The sequence below is a fragment of the Aulonocara sp. 'chitande type north' Nkhata Bay genome, linkage group LG3, assembly GCF_057382095.1.
Source record: "Aulonocara sp. 'chitande type north' Nkhata Bay isolate Kocher_YH1m ecotype deep benthic linkage group LG3, A_spYH_male_GT1.1, whole genome shotgun sequence".
Lineage (NCBI taxonomy): Eukaryota > Metazoa > Chordata > Actinopteri > Cichliformes > Cichlidae > Aulonocara > Aulonocara sp. 'chitande type north' Nkhata Bay.
The window spans coordinates 22873057-22893023 of NC_141346.1; the positions used below are offsets into that span (position 1 = coordinate 22873057).

Here is a 19967-nt window from a genome sequence, read left to right on the forward strand (position 1 = left end):
CTAAATGATAACAAGACTGAAATTGTAATCTTTGATACTCCCTTCTCTCGGGCTGAACTAATTGGTATTTTTGGGCCCTTTGCTGACTCCCTTTCTGACACTGTGAGGAACCTGGGTGTTGTCTTGGACAGTTCCTTCAAGTAGGACAAACATGTGTCCTCTGTAGTTAAATCGAGTTTCAATCAACTATGTCCAATCTCTAAGGCCAAGCCCTACTTACCACGTAAGGACCTGGAGAAATTTATACATGCCTTTTGTTACATCAAGATTAGATTACTGTAATTCCCTTTACACTGGTCTCCGTTCTGCCCTTGTTCACAAACTTCAGCTAGTTCAAAATGCGGCTGCGCGTCTTTTAACTGGAACTGGCAGGTTTCAGTCTATTACTCCAGTTCTTTCCGACCTGCACTGGCTCCCTATTAAATTTCGTATTGATTTTAAAATCTTATTGCTCACTTTTAAGATCATAAATAACACCGCGCCCAGCTATCTTACGGATCTCCTCAGCTTTTATACCCCTGGGAGAGCGCTTAGATCAGCAGGCCAAATGCTCCTGGTGCGACCTAGATCTCGGCTCAAGACCAGAGGTGACCGCGCATTCGTCACTGTCGCACCCTACCTCTGGAATAACCTCCCTCTAGCTATTCAGGCGTCTGATTCAATTCAATCTTTTAAATCTCGATTAAAAACTTATTTGTTTAGCCTTGCTTTCCCCGCCTCCTAGAGCCCACATTTTTGCTGTACTGTAAGTTATCCTTTTCGCTTTATTAATATTTATAATGTTTTAACCTTCAGCCTTCCGGGTTGTGCCTACTATGCCTGGTGTATTATTGGTTAGTTATGTCACCCGCCTGTTAGTATATTTTATTTGTGTTTTGTATTTGTATTTATTATTGCTCTAACTTGTTCTGTGAAGCACTTTGGCATACCTGTGGTTTTTTAAATGTGCTATATAAATAAAATTGTATTGTATTGTATTACTAAGGACCTTAATAAAGGGAAACTAAAACTGGTCCACCAAACAGTAAAGGCTGAAGCCGTCTCAACACAAAGTTGACCGTGTAACTTTATGAATGACCACATGTTTTGTGATGTGTTTACCTTTCAATGATAATCTGCTATTATCTATGTATTAAATATGTTTATGCAATTTATTTCAATAAAAAATTATTTCATCCCTTTTTTTATCTTCATGTATGGATTTTTGGAGAAACAGAATAAATATACTCTTTCCTATTCGTTTCTGGATCAAACTAGCATAGACACTGTGTGTTTAAGGTTAGTGTTTTATCAAATTTGTCATGATGGTTCTTTTTCATAATGCTAAATGATGTCAGGTGTCCACCAACCACTGCTGTGTGATCTGTAACCCAAAGCTGTAATATACAGTTATACATTAAAAGACGGTAAGATAGTTATATAGTAGATGCTGATGCAGCAGTGTAAAACAAATAGTAGTGTGATCATCTATCCAATTTAGGAGCCGATGCTACAACCAAAGAGCACACAGGAGTTTAAAGTACACACTTCCTTTTTCACATTCAAAACAGACGAGGATTCTGTGTATAGTGTTGAACAACGGTGAAAACTTACTCAGAGAACCAAATGGTATGTGCATAATGTTATTTAAAAAATATTTCTATCTTTACTTTCTTTTGTGTGGTTCTAAATTAATAAATGTAAATGCTATAGTAGCTCTACTATTTTGTGCTAGTATTAGACTTACACATGTTTACATGCAAGTTTTCTTCCTATATTTCTTCTTAGCGAAATACAATGTTTGGTGCAACCCCTGCTAATTTAAGGTTTAAAACAAAAGATGTCCCAGAATTTTGTCATTTTAACTACACTACTTTGCACATTAAAACACTTAAAATTTTAACCAGAATGGCAAAATGTAATATGAAACATTATTTTGTGATTGAAATTTATGCTTCAGTACAGGCACTACAGTAGTATTATATATTAGTTGTTTTTTTCCTACTTGATATAAAATGGTCATCATGATATAATTGTATTTATAAATTTCTAAATAAATGAATCATAAGAGATATTTTTCAGACTGATTGACTTAAAATTATAAGTGCATTGAAATATCACTGTTTAAATTTCTCTTAGATTTTCTATTCAGCTGTCAGTATTGTCAGTTGATAAAGCTATATGCTTGTATGTGATTTTTACAGTAATTAAATAATAATCCTATCCATATTTTTGGACTTCATTTTGCAGCAATCCAGGATGTTGCCCCAACTTTGCCAACTCATCTTTAAACCTCAGTTGTGTTCTTCTATTTTACGCCACACTGTGATCCTATTCATTCTGACAGATATTGTGACAGGTAACATTGTCTCATACTTTGTCAACTAAGGTGAATAATTTATACAGTTATTGTAGGTCTGGAGATATTTTGCACTTTTTCCTCGGTACACCGCAACAATAAATATGAAAGTGTCACAATTGGCTGTGTGCAGGCAGGAAAAGACCCAAAAACAAACTCACAGAAATGGGACTTAAACTCAAAATAAAGCTTTATTTGCTGAAAGAGGGGAAAAAAGGCAATACAAAACTGAACTGGAAAAACCTAGGAATCTAAATACACGGGGAAACAGGGAGGGAGCAAACTAAACGTAACACAGGAGATGAGATACCTTCAAAGTAAGAGGAGCAACAGAACACATGGTGCACAGAGACAGGGGACTACCAAAGTAAAACAGGAAGTAACAGGAACACACACAGAGACAGAAACAGAGCCATGAGCCTCCACAGTTACATTTCAATAAAAGTAAAAGAAAAAGCTGTTCTCCCAGCAAGAGGTAAATTATTGGCAGAAGTAAATTACTGTAAGAACACATGACTGCTCTTAGACCATTTTGTGGTTGAGTGAAGTATTGGACACAATAAATGAATAGTTGGAGTTTTTATCAAACTTGTCTCCATACTGATTAAAACATTTTATTGCTGAAATAATTGAACAAAACACAATGCAAGAATGCATTAACACCTCTTCTTCATATATGAGCATCATTCCTAAAATCTCTGTAACAAAACCAAAACATGGTCAAAATCTCATAAACGTCACCCACTATAGGTATCACAGACCTTTACCGCCGTAAAAGTAGGATTTTTCAGCTTACTAAAGTAATCTCAGATCAAACCCTGGGTTTGATTCAACATAACAACTAACCTGCTCTGAAGGAGGTTCCATTCAGGATGATATATCCATAAGTATAAAACCTATATCAGCTAACCAGTCAGACCTCTGTAAGAGTGTGCCACCATTAATTTACTTTTTAAAGTTTAGTGTGTAGAAGTGTAGAAGTCTTTAGGTTTCAAATAATATATACAAACATTTATACTGATATCTTCATGTATTTTAAAAATGGTACATGACAATGACAAGCGGATTAACTTGCAAAGTCAACATTTTTTTGCATTATTTCTTCTCTTGTTTGGCTGCACATGATTTTAGCCTGTAATAGTTCTCTGTAAGAGTTAAATTATTAATTATAAGTTAAATTATTAATATTTTATTATTATTATATATTTTCTATACCAGTGCTACTGTTTTGTACTACTAAATTTTGTACTATTAATATTTGATTCATCATCTGATGCCAACATCAGTGATTTTATGTGAGTTCATGGCAAAATTCAAAAAACAAAAAATATTTGCATAGCTCTATGGCCTTTGATTTTTAGTAATAGGTTTGGTGGAGGCAGGCCCATGATTCCACCATGTCACAATAGAAGCAAGTATCCTTCGTTGTGTTTTTTAATCTGGATGTCATCAAATTAATCAGAGATACCAAAATTGTTTTAATAACAATTGTGGTATTTTTTTCAGTCTCCATATTTTATGGATAAAACTTATTTTTCTTATATTTCTCTTCAAATTCAAGACTTCCTCCTGAAATACAGTGATGCTGCTGCTACAGCTGATTCTATCCAGTCAAGACAACGCTTGAGTTTCCAGCACATGTATTGTAGTATGCTGCAGAAGCTTCCTAGAAGTGGCTCTCAACTCTGTTACAGAGAATAGCAACAGAATGATTTTTTTTTTTTTTTTACTTTTTATGGAAAAAGGTGCACAAAGCATCAAAAAAGGCATATAGGGAGTTGGTTATGGGTAAAACAGCAAAGAGAATCTGGTTCTTTTGATGTAGCTCAAGGATTACCTTCTAGCAGTAACAATCAAGCAGTAACAAATTCATTACACTTTTTTTGTCTTTTAAGCATTTTTACAGAAAGTATTAAGCATTTTAAGACATGCAATTGCCAAATGCAACATGTGTTTGTTTTCTAACATCTGAGAATTATGGGTGAGATATAAGGATGTCTTAAAAGGAAAACTATATAAAGTTATGACCATATTTAACATTATTTACACTGAACTCTCTCTCTTTTCAGTGACTAATGTCAAAAGTGGCGTAGAGGATCCACCTGATGGAAGGAATGGTACATATTCTGTTTTGTGACAGACTTTTAGCATATATATAATGCGTGATTTCATTCTTAATATACAATTTGTTTAGCCTGTTCTTTCATTCAGTTCTTAATAGGAAGAGCTTAAATGCACACAAAGATAATGGTAGATTTTATGTTTAGTGCTGGTCTTTTTATTCATATTTTGATAGTCTGTCATCTTATGTGTTATTTTTCAAAAACATTATTTTATGTATTTTATCATTTCAGGTACAGACTTTGCTGAATCTTTTTACATCCTCGATGTGGTGGCTGTTACTTTTAGTGGCTTAGTTGTTGTTGTTGTTTTGTCTTCCGGAGGTATCGCTATTTTCTGTAAATGCAAAAAGCAAAAACTCAGTAAGTATTAAATATTATGTTCAGTTTTCTTTGGCCACTTTGAGACTTTCCTCTATATTAACTGGCATTTCCACATCCACTACATCATAATTTAAACAACTTCTATGTTATCAAGAGTTTCAATCTGTATTTATCTTTAATTAAATATTTCTTCTATCCTGACCTTTCATCTGTGCCATGTTTAGGGCAATACATTTTCTCAGCTAAGCTGCAGGGACAAGCTCAGAAGACACAGGAAGAGCTGAACGTATTGTCAGAGCTCAACACTCAACTGTTGGAACTGAAGAGGGGAAATCACCAAGTAAAGGAAGAATTCAGACTGTTAGACGAGACAATTAAAGAGCTGGCAGAGAACAAAGAGAAGCTTCAGCTGGTAGAGATCAAAATAGCACAGACAGAGAAAGAAAAAGAGACAGACAAAACAGAAAGATACTTAGAGGAAAAACAAAGTCTCCTGACTGCTCAGCGTAAACTGGAAAAGAGAAAGGAAGAACTGGAGAATCTACAACTGAATATGGAGAAACAGCTGCGGCAAATAGAGGATATAATAAGCAGAATGAGAGAAAGGAAGACAAAAGTAGAAAACATTTTAGAGGTGATTGACTTGAAGCTGGAGGAGGTAGAATGTCAAAGTGATACAACTCGTCTTGTGATAGAGCAGTGAGAAAGAAATAATTTACTGCTACTTTACTGTTTACTACTAATACCATTACAGTTGATTTTAAACCAAGTATCAAACATGTGATTAAAGTGCAGAATTTAACCTTGACTCAAATCGTTTAACAAAACCTTTTCACTGTCATTCAAAATAATACAGTGTCTGATTTTCAGGTGCTCAAATGTGATTGGACTGTTGATAGTTGTAAATGCAAGATTGCTTCTAATAATTGGAAGAGCCTCTTTTTTTTATTAATGCCTGTCTAAACCCAGACTCCATAGACATCACTGAATGCTATGTTTCCTCCCTTCAGACGCTTTGTCATGCTTTTGCTGCAGTTGCCTTTCATTGCTGCTTGTTTGTTAATCTCTTTATGTTCAGTTTTGTCTTCAAAACGTCTGAAACGCATGCTCTGTTGTTTGTACGCATTTACTGATTTAGCTGCTTTTAACTTGTTTTATAAAAACCCAAATTCATCAACATGAACATTTGTTAGAGCAATCTTTTAAAATTGTTTACAGGTTATATAAACTATAAATAAACAGTACGTAAAGAATAAAGTAACAATAAAGTAAAGGTTGACAATAAAGAAAAGACAAGAATTTGCTAAAAAAAAAATAATAATAATTTTTTTTCAGTGAAATGCTTCCAATTTGATTGATGGTGTTTTTGTTTTTCGGTTATTCCTTAAAAATTATTATCCCAAGGATATTATCATAAGAAGAATCATGCTTCTTTGTAGTTCATCTATTAACTGCTCAGTGTAAACTGGAGAATCTACCACTGAACATGGAGAAACAACTGCAGCAAACAGAGGATATCATGAGCGTGATGACACAAAGGAAGACAAAAGTAGAACCAAAAAAGTGATTAACTTGCAACTACAGGTGGTAGAAAGCCAAAGTGATATGATTCATCTTCACACAGACTATGGAGAAAGAAATAATACACAATCTGCACTGAACCTGTGTTACTTAATGATTAACTTTATTATGTGAACTATGTATCTTAAACAATGAGTTGAATATAAGTATCATCTACAAAAAATCGATACATTTGATTCACTTTATGATAAATTGTATTCATTTTGTTTAGTACGACAGGAGAAAATGACTTATCGCAATTGTATTTACAGAGAGATTGACAGCAGGTTAAGGTAGATGGGAATGTACTAATGCATGAAAAGGGTGGGAGAAAAATAATGGGTAATTTAAAAAGCCGAAGAATTAAAAAAATGGAAAAAAAAAGATGGATGGTGGGAAGTTAATGAATCATGAAGTGCAGAGGATTAGTAAGGTGGAAATGAGGGCAGACTGTTCCCTGAAGAGGGTAGAGTAAAAGTTCAGTTATTCCAGATGACACACCCTGTGGAAAATTTATCAAATAAAAATTAGCCCATAGCAGTGACCCAATAATTATTAAATAAAAAGAAGAATTATGAAAACTATTTGGATGTAATTATGACTTCCATTTCTGTGTGCTGTCATTGTCACAATCCTGTGTCGAGTGACCCAGTGTTTTGTGTTGTCTTATTTTTTGATGGTTTATGATTTATGTTTAAATTCATTTAGTTTATCTTAAACACAGGCAGTGAAGACACAAGGAGTATCTAATAAACAATGAACTATAACAGAGCAAATTAGCCAAAGTAGACTGAGCTTAAGTCTCCCTCGCCCTCCATTTGTTTCAGTAATGTCTTTAGCTGTGTCCCAATTTAGGGTCTGCCTTCGTAGTCTATGTTGGCCTCACCTCCAAAGACCGAGAAGGCTGGAAGTGCGAGGCTGTGAAATGGGACGGTCTAGCCTCTGTTGCATTGCTCAGGTTGCAACTATGAAACGCTTCATACAGCATTGTTTGACAGAAATGAAGGAGAACAATTTTTTGTTCATATGTTTGTTTTTGTATGAGCTTTGTTTGATTTGATAAGTATCTGAGGCTGAGCCCACAAGACTGTAAAAACATGAACAACAGATATTTATATTTCCTGTCAGCTTAAATCTTCACTCAAAGACAAGTATCTTTGACAGTGTATATATAGATATATTATACATAAGAGATAAATATTGTTCATTTATTATGTTGGCATTACTAAATTTGGCTCAATGCTTTCATATATGTGTAAAAAGAAAATGTACGAGCTGTGAAAACTGTTTCTGATAGAATGAAGAGTAGACTGATATATGAAATATTCCTTTATTGGGTGAGAAAATCAGACCGTGTCATAACTGCTTTAAGTCATACAGAATAGATATCAGAGCCTTAAACAGGCTGACTTCTGCTAAATGGGTCAAACTGGGCAGAAAGTACACAAACACATAACATCCTTATAGAATATGATGTAACACTATAGATCAACTTACCTCAGAATATATAAAGCATATAAACAATTACAGCAATATGATGCAACAAACACAGCAGTGCTACTGATCCAAAATACTCAAAGCTTCATAGAACTGAAACAAACATTTATTTTTAGCTCCATTCTGCTGCTGATACATACTTTACGTTTCTGAACATTAAACTAGTTGCTGCCTTTCATAGTGTGTAACTTGAAGGAGTACTTTCTCCCACACTGAAAACACTGGGATGATAACATTATTTGAACATTACCTAATAAGACTGATTCAGGACAGACAATTAATTATGTTAAACTTTTCTAACAGTCCTTCACAAACAGGGAACAGTCTGTCTATTCTCCATCTGTCAGCTGCTGCTGGCTCTTCCTCCTCCTCTTCCTCACACACTGCTGAGTTTGTCCTGGTGGATCATCAGGGGTGCAAAGCCTCACAGATGATGTGCAGCGGTGGGTCCCTCAGTCTGTCCTCACTCTGGACACTTGCAGTCGTCACACATGGAAATCAAATGTGTGATAAGCTGCAGGATTCAAACACAAGTGTGACTTATACAGTGGGGCAAAAAAGTATTTAGTCAGCCACCGATTGTGCAAGTTCCCCCACTTAAAATGATGACAGAGGTCAGTAATTTGCACCAGAGGTACACTTCAACTGTGAGAGACAGAATGTGAAAAAAAAAATCCATGAATTCACATGGTAGGATTTGTAAAGAATTTATTCGTAAATTAGGGTGGAAAATGAGTATTTGGTCACCTCAAACAAGGAAAATCTCTGGCTCTCACAGACCTGTAACGTCCTCTGTAAGAAGCTTTTCTGTCCCCCACTCGTTACCTGTATGAATTGCACCTGTTTGAACTCATCATCTGTATAAAAGACACCTGTCCACAGCCTCAAACAGTCAGACTCCAAACTCCGCCATGGCCAAGACCAAAGAGCTTTCGAAGGACACCAGGAAAAGTATTGTAGACCTGCACCAGACTGGGAAGAGTGAATCTACAATAGGCAAGCAGCTTGGTGTGAAAAAAATCAACTGTGGGAGCAATCATCAGAAAATGGAAGACATACAAGACCACTGATAATCTCCCTCAATCTGGGGCTCCACGCAAGATCTCATCCCGTGGGGTCAAAATGATCATGAGAACGGTGAGCAAAGATCCCAGAACCACACGGGGGGACCTGGTGAATGACCTGCAGAGAGCTGGGACCAAAGTAACAAAGGTCACCATCAGTAACACACTACAACGGCAGGGAATCAAATCCCGCAGTGCCAGACGTGTTCCGCTGCTGAAGCCAGTGCATGTCCAGGCCCGTCTGAAGTTTGCCAGAGAGCACATGGATGATACAGCAGAGGATTGGGAGAATGCCATGTGGTCAGATCAAACCAAAGTAGAACTTTTTGGTATAAACTCAACTCGTCGTGTTTGGAGGAAGAAGAATACTGAGTTGCATCCCAAGAACACCATACCTACTGTGAAGCATGGGGGTGGAAACATCATGCTATGGGGCTGTTTTTCTGCCAAGGGGACAGGACGACTGATCCACGTTAAGGACAGAATGAATGGGGCCATGTATCGTGAGATTTTGAGCCAAAACCTCCTTCCATCAGTGAGAACTTTGAAGATGAAACGAGGCTGGGTCTTCCAACATGACAATGATCCAAAACACACCGCCCGGGCAACAAAGGAGTGGCTCCGTAAGAAGCATTTGAAAGTCCTGGAGTGGCCTAGCCAGTCTCCAGACCTCAACCCCATAGAAAATCTGTGGCGGGAGTTGAAAGTCCGTGTTGCTCGGCGACAGCCCCAAAACATCACTGCTCTCGAGAAGATCTGCATGGAGGAATGGGCCAAAATACCAGCTACTGTGTGTGCAAACCTGGTAAAGACCTATAGTAAACGATTGACCTTTGTTATTGCCAACAAAGGTTATGTTACAAAGTATTGAGTTGTATTTTTGTTATTGACCAAATACTTATTTTCCACCCTGATTTATGAATAAATTCTTTACAAATCCTACCATGTGGATTCATGGATTTTTTTTTCACATTCTGTCTCTCACAGTTGAAGTGTACCTCTGGTGCAAATTACTGACCTCTGTCATCATTTTAGGTGGGGGAACTTGCACAATCGGTGGCTGACTAAATACTTTTTTTGCCCCACTGTAAATACATGTTCATACTTTTATTCCACAATCAGAGAGAAAGAAACAGAGAGAGAGTGCAGGACAGACAGACAGGTGAAAGTCTCAGGTGTACACACTGCTACAAAACAGCACAAGAGAAGCAGGATTTAGTGTTTGTGTTATTACGAGTGCTAAACAAGAAGAGTTCCCAGATGGTACAGTGGACACATGTGTGACTCCTGTGATTAAAGCATCTTTTTTTTCAGCTTAACGAGTGAACCGTCAGCTCGTTCAAACACACGTTAAAGTCCGTTTGGCTCGACACCACCGAACAGAGGCAGCAACATAACATAGCTAACATTAACAGTGCAGTGAATCCTGCTTGTGCCGTGATATCCAGGACTGCAAACCGAGCAGCATCACTGACTTTCAGCTTGTTGTGTTGAGCTACTGTTAATATCAGAAATGTCTGGAAATGTAATCTTGTCCTTTGATTTCAACATAAGACTGAAGACTGAAGATGACATAAAAGTAAAGATTTAAACAGGTTTAGATCTATTACACTCACAGAGCACTATAGCCTGCTAACATGGAAACTTTAAATAAAAATAAGTGTCATTTGTTCTCTTTTGATGTAATAATAGAGTCCACATAATTATCAACAGCTATATCCACCCTGGGGGATACTGGTGAGGGAGACCATCAGGACCAAGCTGGGTTTCCTGGGTCCAGAGGTTCGGAAAAGCTTCTTCACTTTCTTTCATCACAGCTGTCCTGTGATACAAGTGATGACCTTTGACCTTCATTGGGTTTTATTTAATGTTGTCAAAGAAAACATCATATGCTCTTCATGCAGCCGAGTACATTCAGTGTTTAAAACAGAAGCTGTGCTGGTCTGATATTTCTGACACACCAAACTGAGTTACTGTTAATGCCGATATACAATGATGATGATGTGTACTTCATTGATCCCCGTGGGGAAATTCCTCTCTGCATTTAACCCATTCCCTCAGTGAAGCAGAGGGAGCAGTGTGTAGGGGCAGTTCCTTGCCCAGGGGTACCTCAGGGTAGCCGTTCAGTGGATTCAAACTCCTGACCTTTCTATCACAGGGCCACCACTCTACCTACTGAACTAATGCATAAGGTGATTTTACAAATATCTGAAGTTTTATTGAATAGGTTGTAAACAAATAAATGTTATCTCTGCTATGTTCATTTACCCAGTTTTATTATGATTAAAGGTTAATCCTGATAAAGAGAGAGTGAAACTGCAAGGAGAATGCTTTTGCTGCTGTATACTTGTTTTATATCATTTACAGATTAAATATTATCCCTGGCAGTTTGATGTGATGTCTGACAGCCTTACTGGTTTACTCCTTATTAGATGTTTTTTTTGTCTTTGTGTCTTTTATTTCATTTTATTACTTTTCTTTTAATCATTCTTATTCACTTCTGGTGGGGGGGAAAGGGCACTGATAGAGGGTACTGATCCTAAATATATAGTACAACATATAGCATGTACACATTGTGTAAGTAAAGCAGCTACTCACACATTACATGACTATAAAAACAGATCATTTAATATTTCTTTCTCACATAAGGGCATTGCGATGATCTCTGTATTATTACATGAATTGTACTTTTTTTTAGAACGCAAGTATTAGCAAGTATATCTTTTTCTGTCTTTTTCTTTGTATCCTGTTATATCCAGATTGTATTTAAGAGATCTTTGAGAATATTTAAAAGAATCATCAAGGGCTAATCGTATTAAATGGCCTGCATTTGTATAGCGCTTTACTTAGTCTCTAATGACCCCAACGTGCTTTACACGTTCAGTCATCCACCCATTCACACACATACACATTCACACAGGTGATGGCAAGCTACATTGTAGCCACAGCCACCCTGGGGCGCACTGACAGAGGCGAGGCTGCCGGACACTGGCGCCACCAGGCCCTCTGACCACCACCAGTAGGCAAACATGGGGTTAGTATCTTGCCCAAGGATATTTGGCATGCAGCCAGGAGGCAGCCTGGGATCAAACCACCGACCTTCTGATTAGTGGCTGACCTGCTCTGCCACCTGAGCTACAGGGTTCGGGTTATTAAAAACTCAGTAACAATATTAGTAGTATATCATATACCAAGACCTATGTAAACTTAAGCACTTAAAAGATTTTAGTTAAAATCTCTGGATTCAAATGGACTCGCGTGCACATCCAAATCACACGACCACTTTAAGATGGCAGTTCAGACATCAAACTATATCTCAGTTATTAATCATAGCAGTGGTGTGGATTTGATTGACAGTTTGATACAAATAAGTCCTACACCTTAAAAAAATAGCACATATGATGACAGACCTCAGACGGCTCACTATTTGATAACTATGTTATCTAATTATGTGTTTACATACTTTCTCTAGATTTTGGGATTAGCTTCTGCAATCCTGAGATTTTCCCAGTACTACTGTGTCTATATAAGGACATCCTCATACATGAGCATCATTTCTGAGACTCCTGTACCCAAAAGAAAAACACTGACAATCCACTGACCTCACCCTATGTCATCACATATAATCACATACCTGTGAGTTAGTTGGTTAGTATCCACTAACCAAACAGTACAATTAATTTAATCCTCAAAGTTTAGCGTGTTGAATGTAATAAAGTAAAGTTTAAGACTCTGTCTACAAGCTTTGCCATTTCAAACTCAGTTTTTCCTATATTTTCTCTCCCTCTCCCATAACCTTGATACTGCCTTGTCTCATTTGATCTCCTTTGAGATGTGAGAGATTTGGGGTGTTTAGCATATTTGGAGTGTGTAGTTACTGTTTTGTGTTGTTAGTGTGTAGTGTAGTCAGTAGTTTTGTTTTGTGTGTCAGAACAATGAGGCCACTGCTAATTGTCACAGTTGCTACCAATAAGCCACCAAAGACAGACTGCAGTGTAAACGCTGTTATCAGGTGGAAAAGAGGAGGAGTGATACACCTGCTGTCAGCTTGTGATGTGCTTCTCTTTCTAATGGTGGACACAATTTTTTTTGGAGTGGCACAAATAATTTGTGTGGCATATTATTTGATGCAGAACACCTGATTGTTCTGTAAATAGTTTGAAATGGTTATAGAAAAAACACATAGGCTGCATTTTTAGCTAAATAGCTGCATGCAACTTTGTGTTTTGCAAAACTTGTGCATATATTTTTAAAATGCACAATTTATTTTTGCATTTCAAGTTATGAAAATGATTCATTAAACATGTTTGTGGTTGTTACAGTAAAAAATATGACTTTAACTCTAACTTTTTTGTCTCATTTTAAGTCAGTTCTTTTAATACAAAATCAAAAAATAAATTCAGACATGTGAGGTTCCAGTTTAGATTAGGGAGACAGACACTATAAAGAGTAGGCTTTAAATGTTTCTTTTTGCTAAAGCATATAGTTAGGTCTGAATCAAATGACTCTTAATGCAGCTGATTATAGACATCACGCAGCGAGTGTTTCTTCATCATTTACCATGCATTTATGTATTACTCATCATTTAATTATTAGTTAATATTCATGTCTGTGTAAATGTGTTGCTGAACAACCGTTGTCAAATACAATTATACATGATATCCTGTGATTTTATGATAGTTGGAGCAGATCCTTCCACTAAATGGTACGCAGGCGGTCAAAGTACACACTTGCCTTATTCACGTTCAGCACAGCCGAAGATCCTGTAGCGTGTTGAACGCAGGTGCAAACTCACTCAGAAAATCAACCAGTAAGTGTGTGATGTTACTTAAATACAGTTTTATTTTAGTTTTAATGGTGGTTCTTTATTGTAGTTCTAATTTGATAAATTGCAGACTGGTTTTCTTATTTTATAAACTGTGTTAACTCTATTTGTTAGCTAAGTTTTCATTATATAGAGAATACTATATTTTAAGTTTTTTCTTCTGTTAGCCATCATAAAAATAGCGGCCAACCAGTACAGCTTTCTTTTTTTGAACAGGAAGTAGTTTAATATCAGAATCTAAACACTTTCCTTCTTCCTTGTCTTAGGCTACCTTTATTTTTGGTGTTGACTGTGCTGGACTTTGTGATCAAGCGTATAACTAACACAAAATGGCAGTATTGGTAAGTTGTCTTTTGTTTTGTTTTGTTTTTCGATTGACTAATTTACCCTTTGTAATCCAGTTTAAGGTATATTTGTTTTTGCTGATCAAAAACACAGATTGCCAAAGGAAGGTCTGTGGCAGAAAAAAAAGGAAAACAAAATAATTAGCTTTGCAATAAAAGCATTTTTTTAGTGCACAGTCTACATCAGTATTCAAATTGGTATTTTGTTTCATGTCATTGGCTAAATTTTACAAGATGATCAGTATTTTTTTGTTCACCTGTTATTGGTGATCTCAGCTGATATTTTTACTTGTTTATGCTTTTTGATGTCTTAAAGTCATGATATACTTTTAAGTAATTAAAATTTGGCGGCGTTATATTCTTTTTCCAGAACTCCCAATGTGGTCAACTCACTTTGAAACGTCATCTATGCGCTTTGTTTTTTGTGATCCTACTCCTTCTGACAGATATAAGGACAGGTAACATCTACACAAACGTTATCAGCTAAAGTAAATACTTTACACAAAATATATCCTTCTTGGAGGTCTGTGTATATTTTATAATTTGTTAGGTGTATAAAAATATAAATGAAACTGAGCAGTCAAGCTTAAGCTGCAGATAATCTAAGAACATTAGATAAACATGACTGTGAGATACAAACTTTGTCCTGTCCTTTCAGGTCAGTCTCAGACAGTAACATCATCTCAAACAATAATCACAGTAGTTGGTGAGGATGTCATCTTACCATGCTACCTTGACTCTGCGTCAGACGCTGTTTCTAAGATTCTGGAGTGGGGGAGACCTGACCTGGATCCCAGATTTGTCCATGTGTGGTTTGAGGGTCAAGACCATCTGGTTAATCAAAACCCATCTTACAAAGGAAGGACATCACTGTCCACTGAGAAACTGAAGCAGGGAGACCTTTCACTGAAACTCACTAGAGTCAAACACTCTGATAATGGCAGATACAGATGCTTTTTTCCCTCAGAGCACAAAGAATCTATCATTGAACTTCTTGTTGGTAAGTGGACATTTTTCAGTACACTGTGAGATACAAATTTATGACAAATTAAAGGAAAAACTTTAACACACAGTAAAGTGATCCTTGTGCATTTACAGGGAAGGGTCACTGTCACTGTTCATATGAAGCTGTTTTATATGTGATCACCTTTATTAAGTGATTACACATTTCTATGCTGAGACAAAAATGAACACCTATGGAAGATTTTTTACCATTGAGTTAGACAGGGATCTCCACAACCATCATCAAAACACCAAATGACAGTATGTGTTATTTAGTGTAATAACTGAAGGTGTTTATTCCCCTAGTTTACGTCAGTGGAGTTCAGATGGTGCTTGGTGGCCCAACTCCTTGCTCATTTTTCTTTTATCACACCCCAGTATCGCTACCCTTTATCAACTACACTGGAACATGTTTTGTTTTCGTCTCCAGTAACAGCTGAAGTAAAAAAAAAAGCCTGCTGGAGGTAAACTATTGGCAGGAGTAAATTATTGGAACATCACATGGCTGTTCTCACGTTGTGGTTGAGTTACCAAGTATGTTACAATTAGAGGAAGTGAAGTGTTGGTCGGCTTTGAAAAAAGCAAAGTTTTTTCCACACTGATTAAGACATGTTTTACTGCTGATATCATTAATCAAATACACTGTTCTGTGAATGCATTAACACTTCTTATCTTTGCCATCCTCAGGTTCACTTTCCTTACCTACAGTAGCAGAAGTCAACATAAACAGGAGTGCAGTCGCTTTACAGTGTAAGTCTGCAGGCTGGTATCCGGAGCCTGAGCTGTTATGGATGGACAGTGATGGAAACAGCCACTCTGCTGGACCTACAGAGATCCTCAGAGGTCCTGATGACCTCTATACTGTCAGCAGCAGAGTGACTGTGGAGAAGAGACACAGAAATACTGTCAACTGTATAGTCCAACAAAGGGATATCAACCAGAGCAGAGAGACACAGATGCATGTTTCAGGTAATGTTTTCTTCTGAAATTTGATTCAGTCTTAAGATGTGTTATGTTACAACCTCACTGATTAAAACAATCTGAAGTGTAATATGTTATAGTTAAATAAAGTCAGACTTGCAAAGAAATTAAATGCAAATCTAAATTCATTTAAAATTTGATATAAGAAACATTTCTATTTTCCTAAATTGAAAGAACAATACTGGATAATTTATATAATGATAAATTCAAACTGTTACAAACTGACTTTGCCTGTATGGGGCATGAGAGGTGTAATACAAGGGCAATAGCACAAGCTGTTTATAAGCTCAGACTACAAACAATAAAGTGTGCGTCAAAATTTATTTAGCGGTTTTTAAAAATTCTTACATTTTTACCCGATTAAATTAAGTAGAAGTGGAAAAGGAAGTAAATTAATCTCCAAGGATTTTGAAGAGAAAATCATTTTTGTGGTCTGAAACAACTCTGAAAACCATTTTCAGTCAACACAGTTCATTTCTGCATCAAAATAACATCTGAGCTCAATAAACATAGATTGAAGAGAAGTGGGAAACTGTACTGCTGTTTTCAGCACACAGTCCAAAGTAATGTAAAGTGATGTATGTGGTAGCTTGGACATCTGTGAAAGCCAGCCAGTCGGTACATAATGATACATACTGGTTTTGGAGTAACATCGGCTGCCATCCAGAAGATGTCTTTGTCAGGGAAGGTCCTTCATGTTTCAACAGGTTCTCTTTGTGGTATTTCTTTTAAAGTATAGGCTCATAAAATGATTGTCTAATTTGTTTACAATTTGAATGCATGTCTGAGCTTTTTTGGAAGTTATTATGAATTTAATTATCTTGTCTTTTTAATTTTAGGTAATTGTGTTGCAGTTCCACCTTCTTCTGCCCTCCGCGTCAGTATTATTTTGGCAGTTTTTCTCATTTGTACTTGTACAACAGTCATTGTTCTCTGGATATGGAGACAAAACAAAATCAAAGGTAATCATATTGGTCTATCTGCTAGGTGTCACCAAATCTGTACTAACTCAAGTTTTTAACAACTAAACCTTAATCAAGGTGTGTGTAACACCTTTTCATCAGACAACTTTTACATAACTAACTCTGTACTTATGCAGAGAAAAAGAGGCAAACTGAGGATGAAGCTGAGGAGAAAGAGAAAGAGCAGCTGTTGGCAGAAAACAAGAAGTCTGAAGAACTACAGCAGAAAGAGGAAGAGCTGAAAGACCTGGAGGAGCTGGTTAATATACTGATTGAACAGGAAAACAAACTGAAGAAAGTGAAAAATGAACTCAAACAACAAAGGGATATGGTGGATGGTGAGGTGGAGGATATTGAAAACAAGCTTCAGTCAGTGGATAAGAACACAGAAAGTGACAGAGCAAAGGGATACATGGATCTGAAAGAAATAATAACAGAAAGCAAAAACAAATTACTAAAGAAAAAAGTAGCAAATTCAGAGCTGCAAGCAAACATTGAAAACCGTCTGCTTAGAACGCAGCACATACATGATAAAATGACCCAAAGAAAACCGGAAGTGGAGAAACAACTGGCAGAGTTACAGAAACAGAAAGATGAGATTAAGAAGACACTTAATTTAGAGCAAAATCAGGAAACTTTAAACGTTTAGAAAAATTCTCAAACCTCATGTAGAGAGGTTTGAAAAGTACTTCTTGTATGTGCTGATGGTACGTACCGCCAGCCTGTCCTTCCATGATGGCTCGACTCATCTCCTTCTCCCCTTCTTTCTCAGGTGTCTGCTACCTGAGGTATTCACTAAGCACATCATCTGTTGTGGCCATCTTCCTGATGTACTCATGGATGTTTGTTGTCTCATCCTGGACGGTGGTTCTGCCACTCATTAATGCACGTTTCTTTGGTTTAGCGTACAGTCTCAGGGTGATGGATTTAGGGTGAATAGGAATTAGAATAAGAATAGTTTATTAATCCTTAATCAAACTATGTGCGTCCTCCTTCTCCAAGATAATAAGAACAGTAACAGACTGAAATTAAATAATACAATATTTAACAAAGAAATAGCTCTAATATATACAAATATACAGATTATAAATATCCAGAATATTACAGGGATTAAATATGTATGGTTTTACTCTAAACTGTAAAGTGTAACTGAAACCCCATGCATGGTAAAGAGCTTCCTTGTCTTGATGTCAGTGGCTTTTATCTCTGCCTTTGGCCAGCTTATTATCCCACCTGAGTACCTGATCACAGGTGAGATACAGTGTGTAGGTGTTGATTGCCTGGATCTTGTTCTTCATATTCAGCTGACTCTTCAGGTCTTACCTGACTCTCTGCAGGTATTTCCCTGTTACAGCTTTCCTGGCAGCCTCTTTGAGGTTCCCATGTGTATGGGCCCAAATTGTGGTCATAAATATTTTGTACTTGTAAATCAGAATGTGTAGTTGTGAGTTTTGTAACCTTCAAATGAAAATATATGAAAATATGATGTTTTTGCATCTATAAATTAGAATTTGTGTGTGTGTAAAAAAGATTTGTGTTTGTAAAACATATTTACGCAAGTTAGATGTTTTTTTTTTTGGTAAGGTCTGCTTACATATACAGAGCAAAAAATCTATGTGTAAAACTCATGTTTCCCAGCTGCGTGTAAGTTTCAACTTACAAGTACAAATTTTTACCCGATTTTTCGTCTTTTCTTCAAATTAAACTCCAGTTTAAATTTATAAAGTAATTTCCACCTCATGTTCTGTCAAATACTTACATCGTCTCCAAGATCCAACTGTGATAAACATTGTTCAGTCAGTGTGATTGATAATAATAGGACAAATGATCATCGATCAGTGTGTAATATGCAGTCCTGTGTAATATAAATATATACATACACACACATACAAACACACACACATATCCCCAACTAGCCATCCTCTCTGAGACTGATTCAAGACTTATGTTATTATTGGGTGACAGCATCTCAAAATACTATCACCCTCAACATCTTCTCAGATCCATTTCATGCAAAAACGGAGCAAAGTAAAAATCTGTGTCGTTTTAACCCAGTGTTAAGTTAGTCTTTTGATATTATGTGATATTCAGTTACATCTATTGGTTGTTTTGTTAGAACGTGCCCTACAATAATTGCAAGTTTTACAATGTCACTGATTTACGCGTGTTTCACCACAGTCAACTGGGGAGTAAACTCTGGTGGGAGGGGCGGTAAACTCACATGGCCTGTGGCAGTGGCAGAGTAAGCTTGTGTGAGCCAGCCATGATATCTGTACAAGCAGTAGCCTTAAGATATTCACTATTCATTCTCCTGCTAGTGGTGGAGGAGACTTTTCTAATGGGGAAGAGGCCCTGCTGTCCTGCCGTCTTAATGGTGCCACTGAGAGATTAGAGGCGGCTACAATATTCTTCTGGAACATCGACTTTTGGACCCAAGTAATCACATACACGTTTCACAATTTATTCAGGGTCTGACAGCAGTTCACCATCTGTGTCCAATATCTAATACAAATTTCTGAATTGGAGCATGTATGTTCTTGAGAACTGACCGTGTCCTCCCCACACCAGGGGAAACCATACGGTCCTGATGCATCGGAGATTTAAAAAAAAAACACTCCTGTGAGTTAGGCCAAATTCATCTGCCAAGACAGCAGCGTTTGCAAGAGACTCAACTTTTTTTTCATTTAAATAAAATACCACATGCTCTAGCAAGCATTTCTTAAAACCCCCCAAAAGCACTAGAAACCTCAGCTGTGCGAAATCTTTGACTTGCTAGCCTGACACCATTTATCAAAAAGCAACCTTTTTTTACGTGCAAACTTCATATATATCTGGTTGTCCCTTTTCCCACAATGTCAGAATTTCTGTCGGTACGCTTCAGGCACCAATTCAAAAGCAAGCAATACTGTAGCCCTAACCACGTCATAATCCAAGCTTTGGTCCACCGAGA

The 19967-nt window shown here is 36.9% G+C and overlaps 2 protein-coding genes across 3 annotated transcripts; both read left to right on the forward strand.

The window, feature by feature from the left end:
- Positions 1-1509: 1509 nt before the first annotated feature.
- LOC147334611 (uncharacterized) lies at positions 1510-6567 on the forward strand. 2 transcript variants are annotated; one of them, XM_086287374.1, is made up of 5 exons: positions 1510-1608; positions 2230-2338; positions 4408-4455; positions 4693-4821; positions 5007-6567. In XM_086287374.1, exons 1-5 carry the CDS (start codon positions 1606-1608, stop codon positions 5483-5485), a joined length of 768 nt encoding a protein of 255 aa, XP_086143500.1. In that variant the 5' UTR covers positions 1510-1605; the 3' UTR covers positions 5486-6567. The 2 variants fall into 2 exon arrangements, with proteins under 2 accessions (XP_086143500.1, XP_086143501.1); XM_086287375.1 differs by lacking the exon at positions 4693-4821.
- A 7084-nt stretch (positions 6568-13651) lies between these two features.
- LOC147334612 (butyrophilin subfamily 1 member A1-like) lies at positions 13652-18787 on the forward strand. The gene is made up of 7 exons (XM_086273237.1): positions 13652-13713; positions 13995-14069; positions 14443-14530; positions 14731-15072; positions 15762-16043; positions 16895-17017; positions 17155-18787. Exons 2-7 carry the CDS (start codon positions 14058-14060, stop codon positions 17664-17666), a joined length of 1359 nt encoding a protein of 452 aa, XP_086129363.1. The 5' UTR covers positions 13652-13713; positions 13995-14057; the 3' UTR covers positions 17667-18787.
- Positions 18788-19967: the final 1180 nt, after the last annotated feature.

What these genes read in the sequence shown, in the direction of transcription:
- LOC147334612 (XM_086273237.1), top strand. An exon ending in TCTGACAGATATAAGGACAG is followed by an intron (nt 14,531 to 14,730) that starts GTAACATCTACA and finishes CTGTCCTTTCAG; the next exon opens with GTCAGTCTCAGACAGTAACA. An exon ending in GACACAGATGCATGTTTCAG is followed by an intron (nt 16,044 to 16,894) that starts GTAATGTTTTCT and finishes TTTTAATTTTAG; the next exon opens with GTAATTGTGTTGCAGTTCCA.
- LOC147334611 (XM_086287374.1), top strand. An exon ending in TCTGACAGATATTGTGACAG is followed by an intron (nt 2,339 to 4,407) that starts GTAACATTGTCT and finishes CTCTCTTTTCAG; the next exon opens with TGACTAATGTCAAAAGTGGC. An exon ending in ATGCAAAAAGCAAAAACTCA is followed by an intron (nt 4,822 to 5,006) that starts GTAAGTATTAAA and finishes TGCCATGTTTAG; the next exon opens with GGCAATACATTTTCTCAGCT.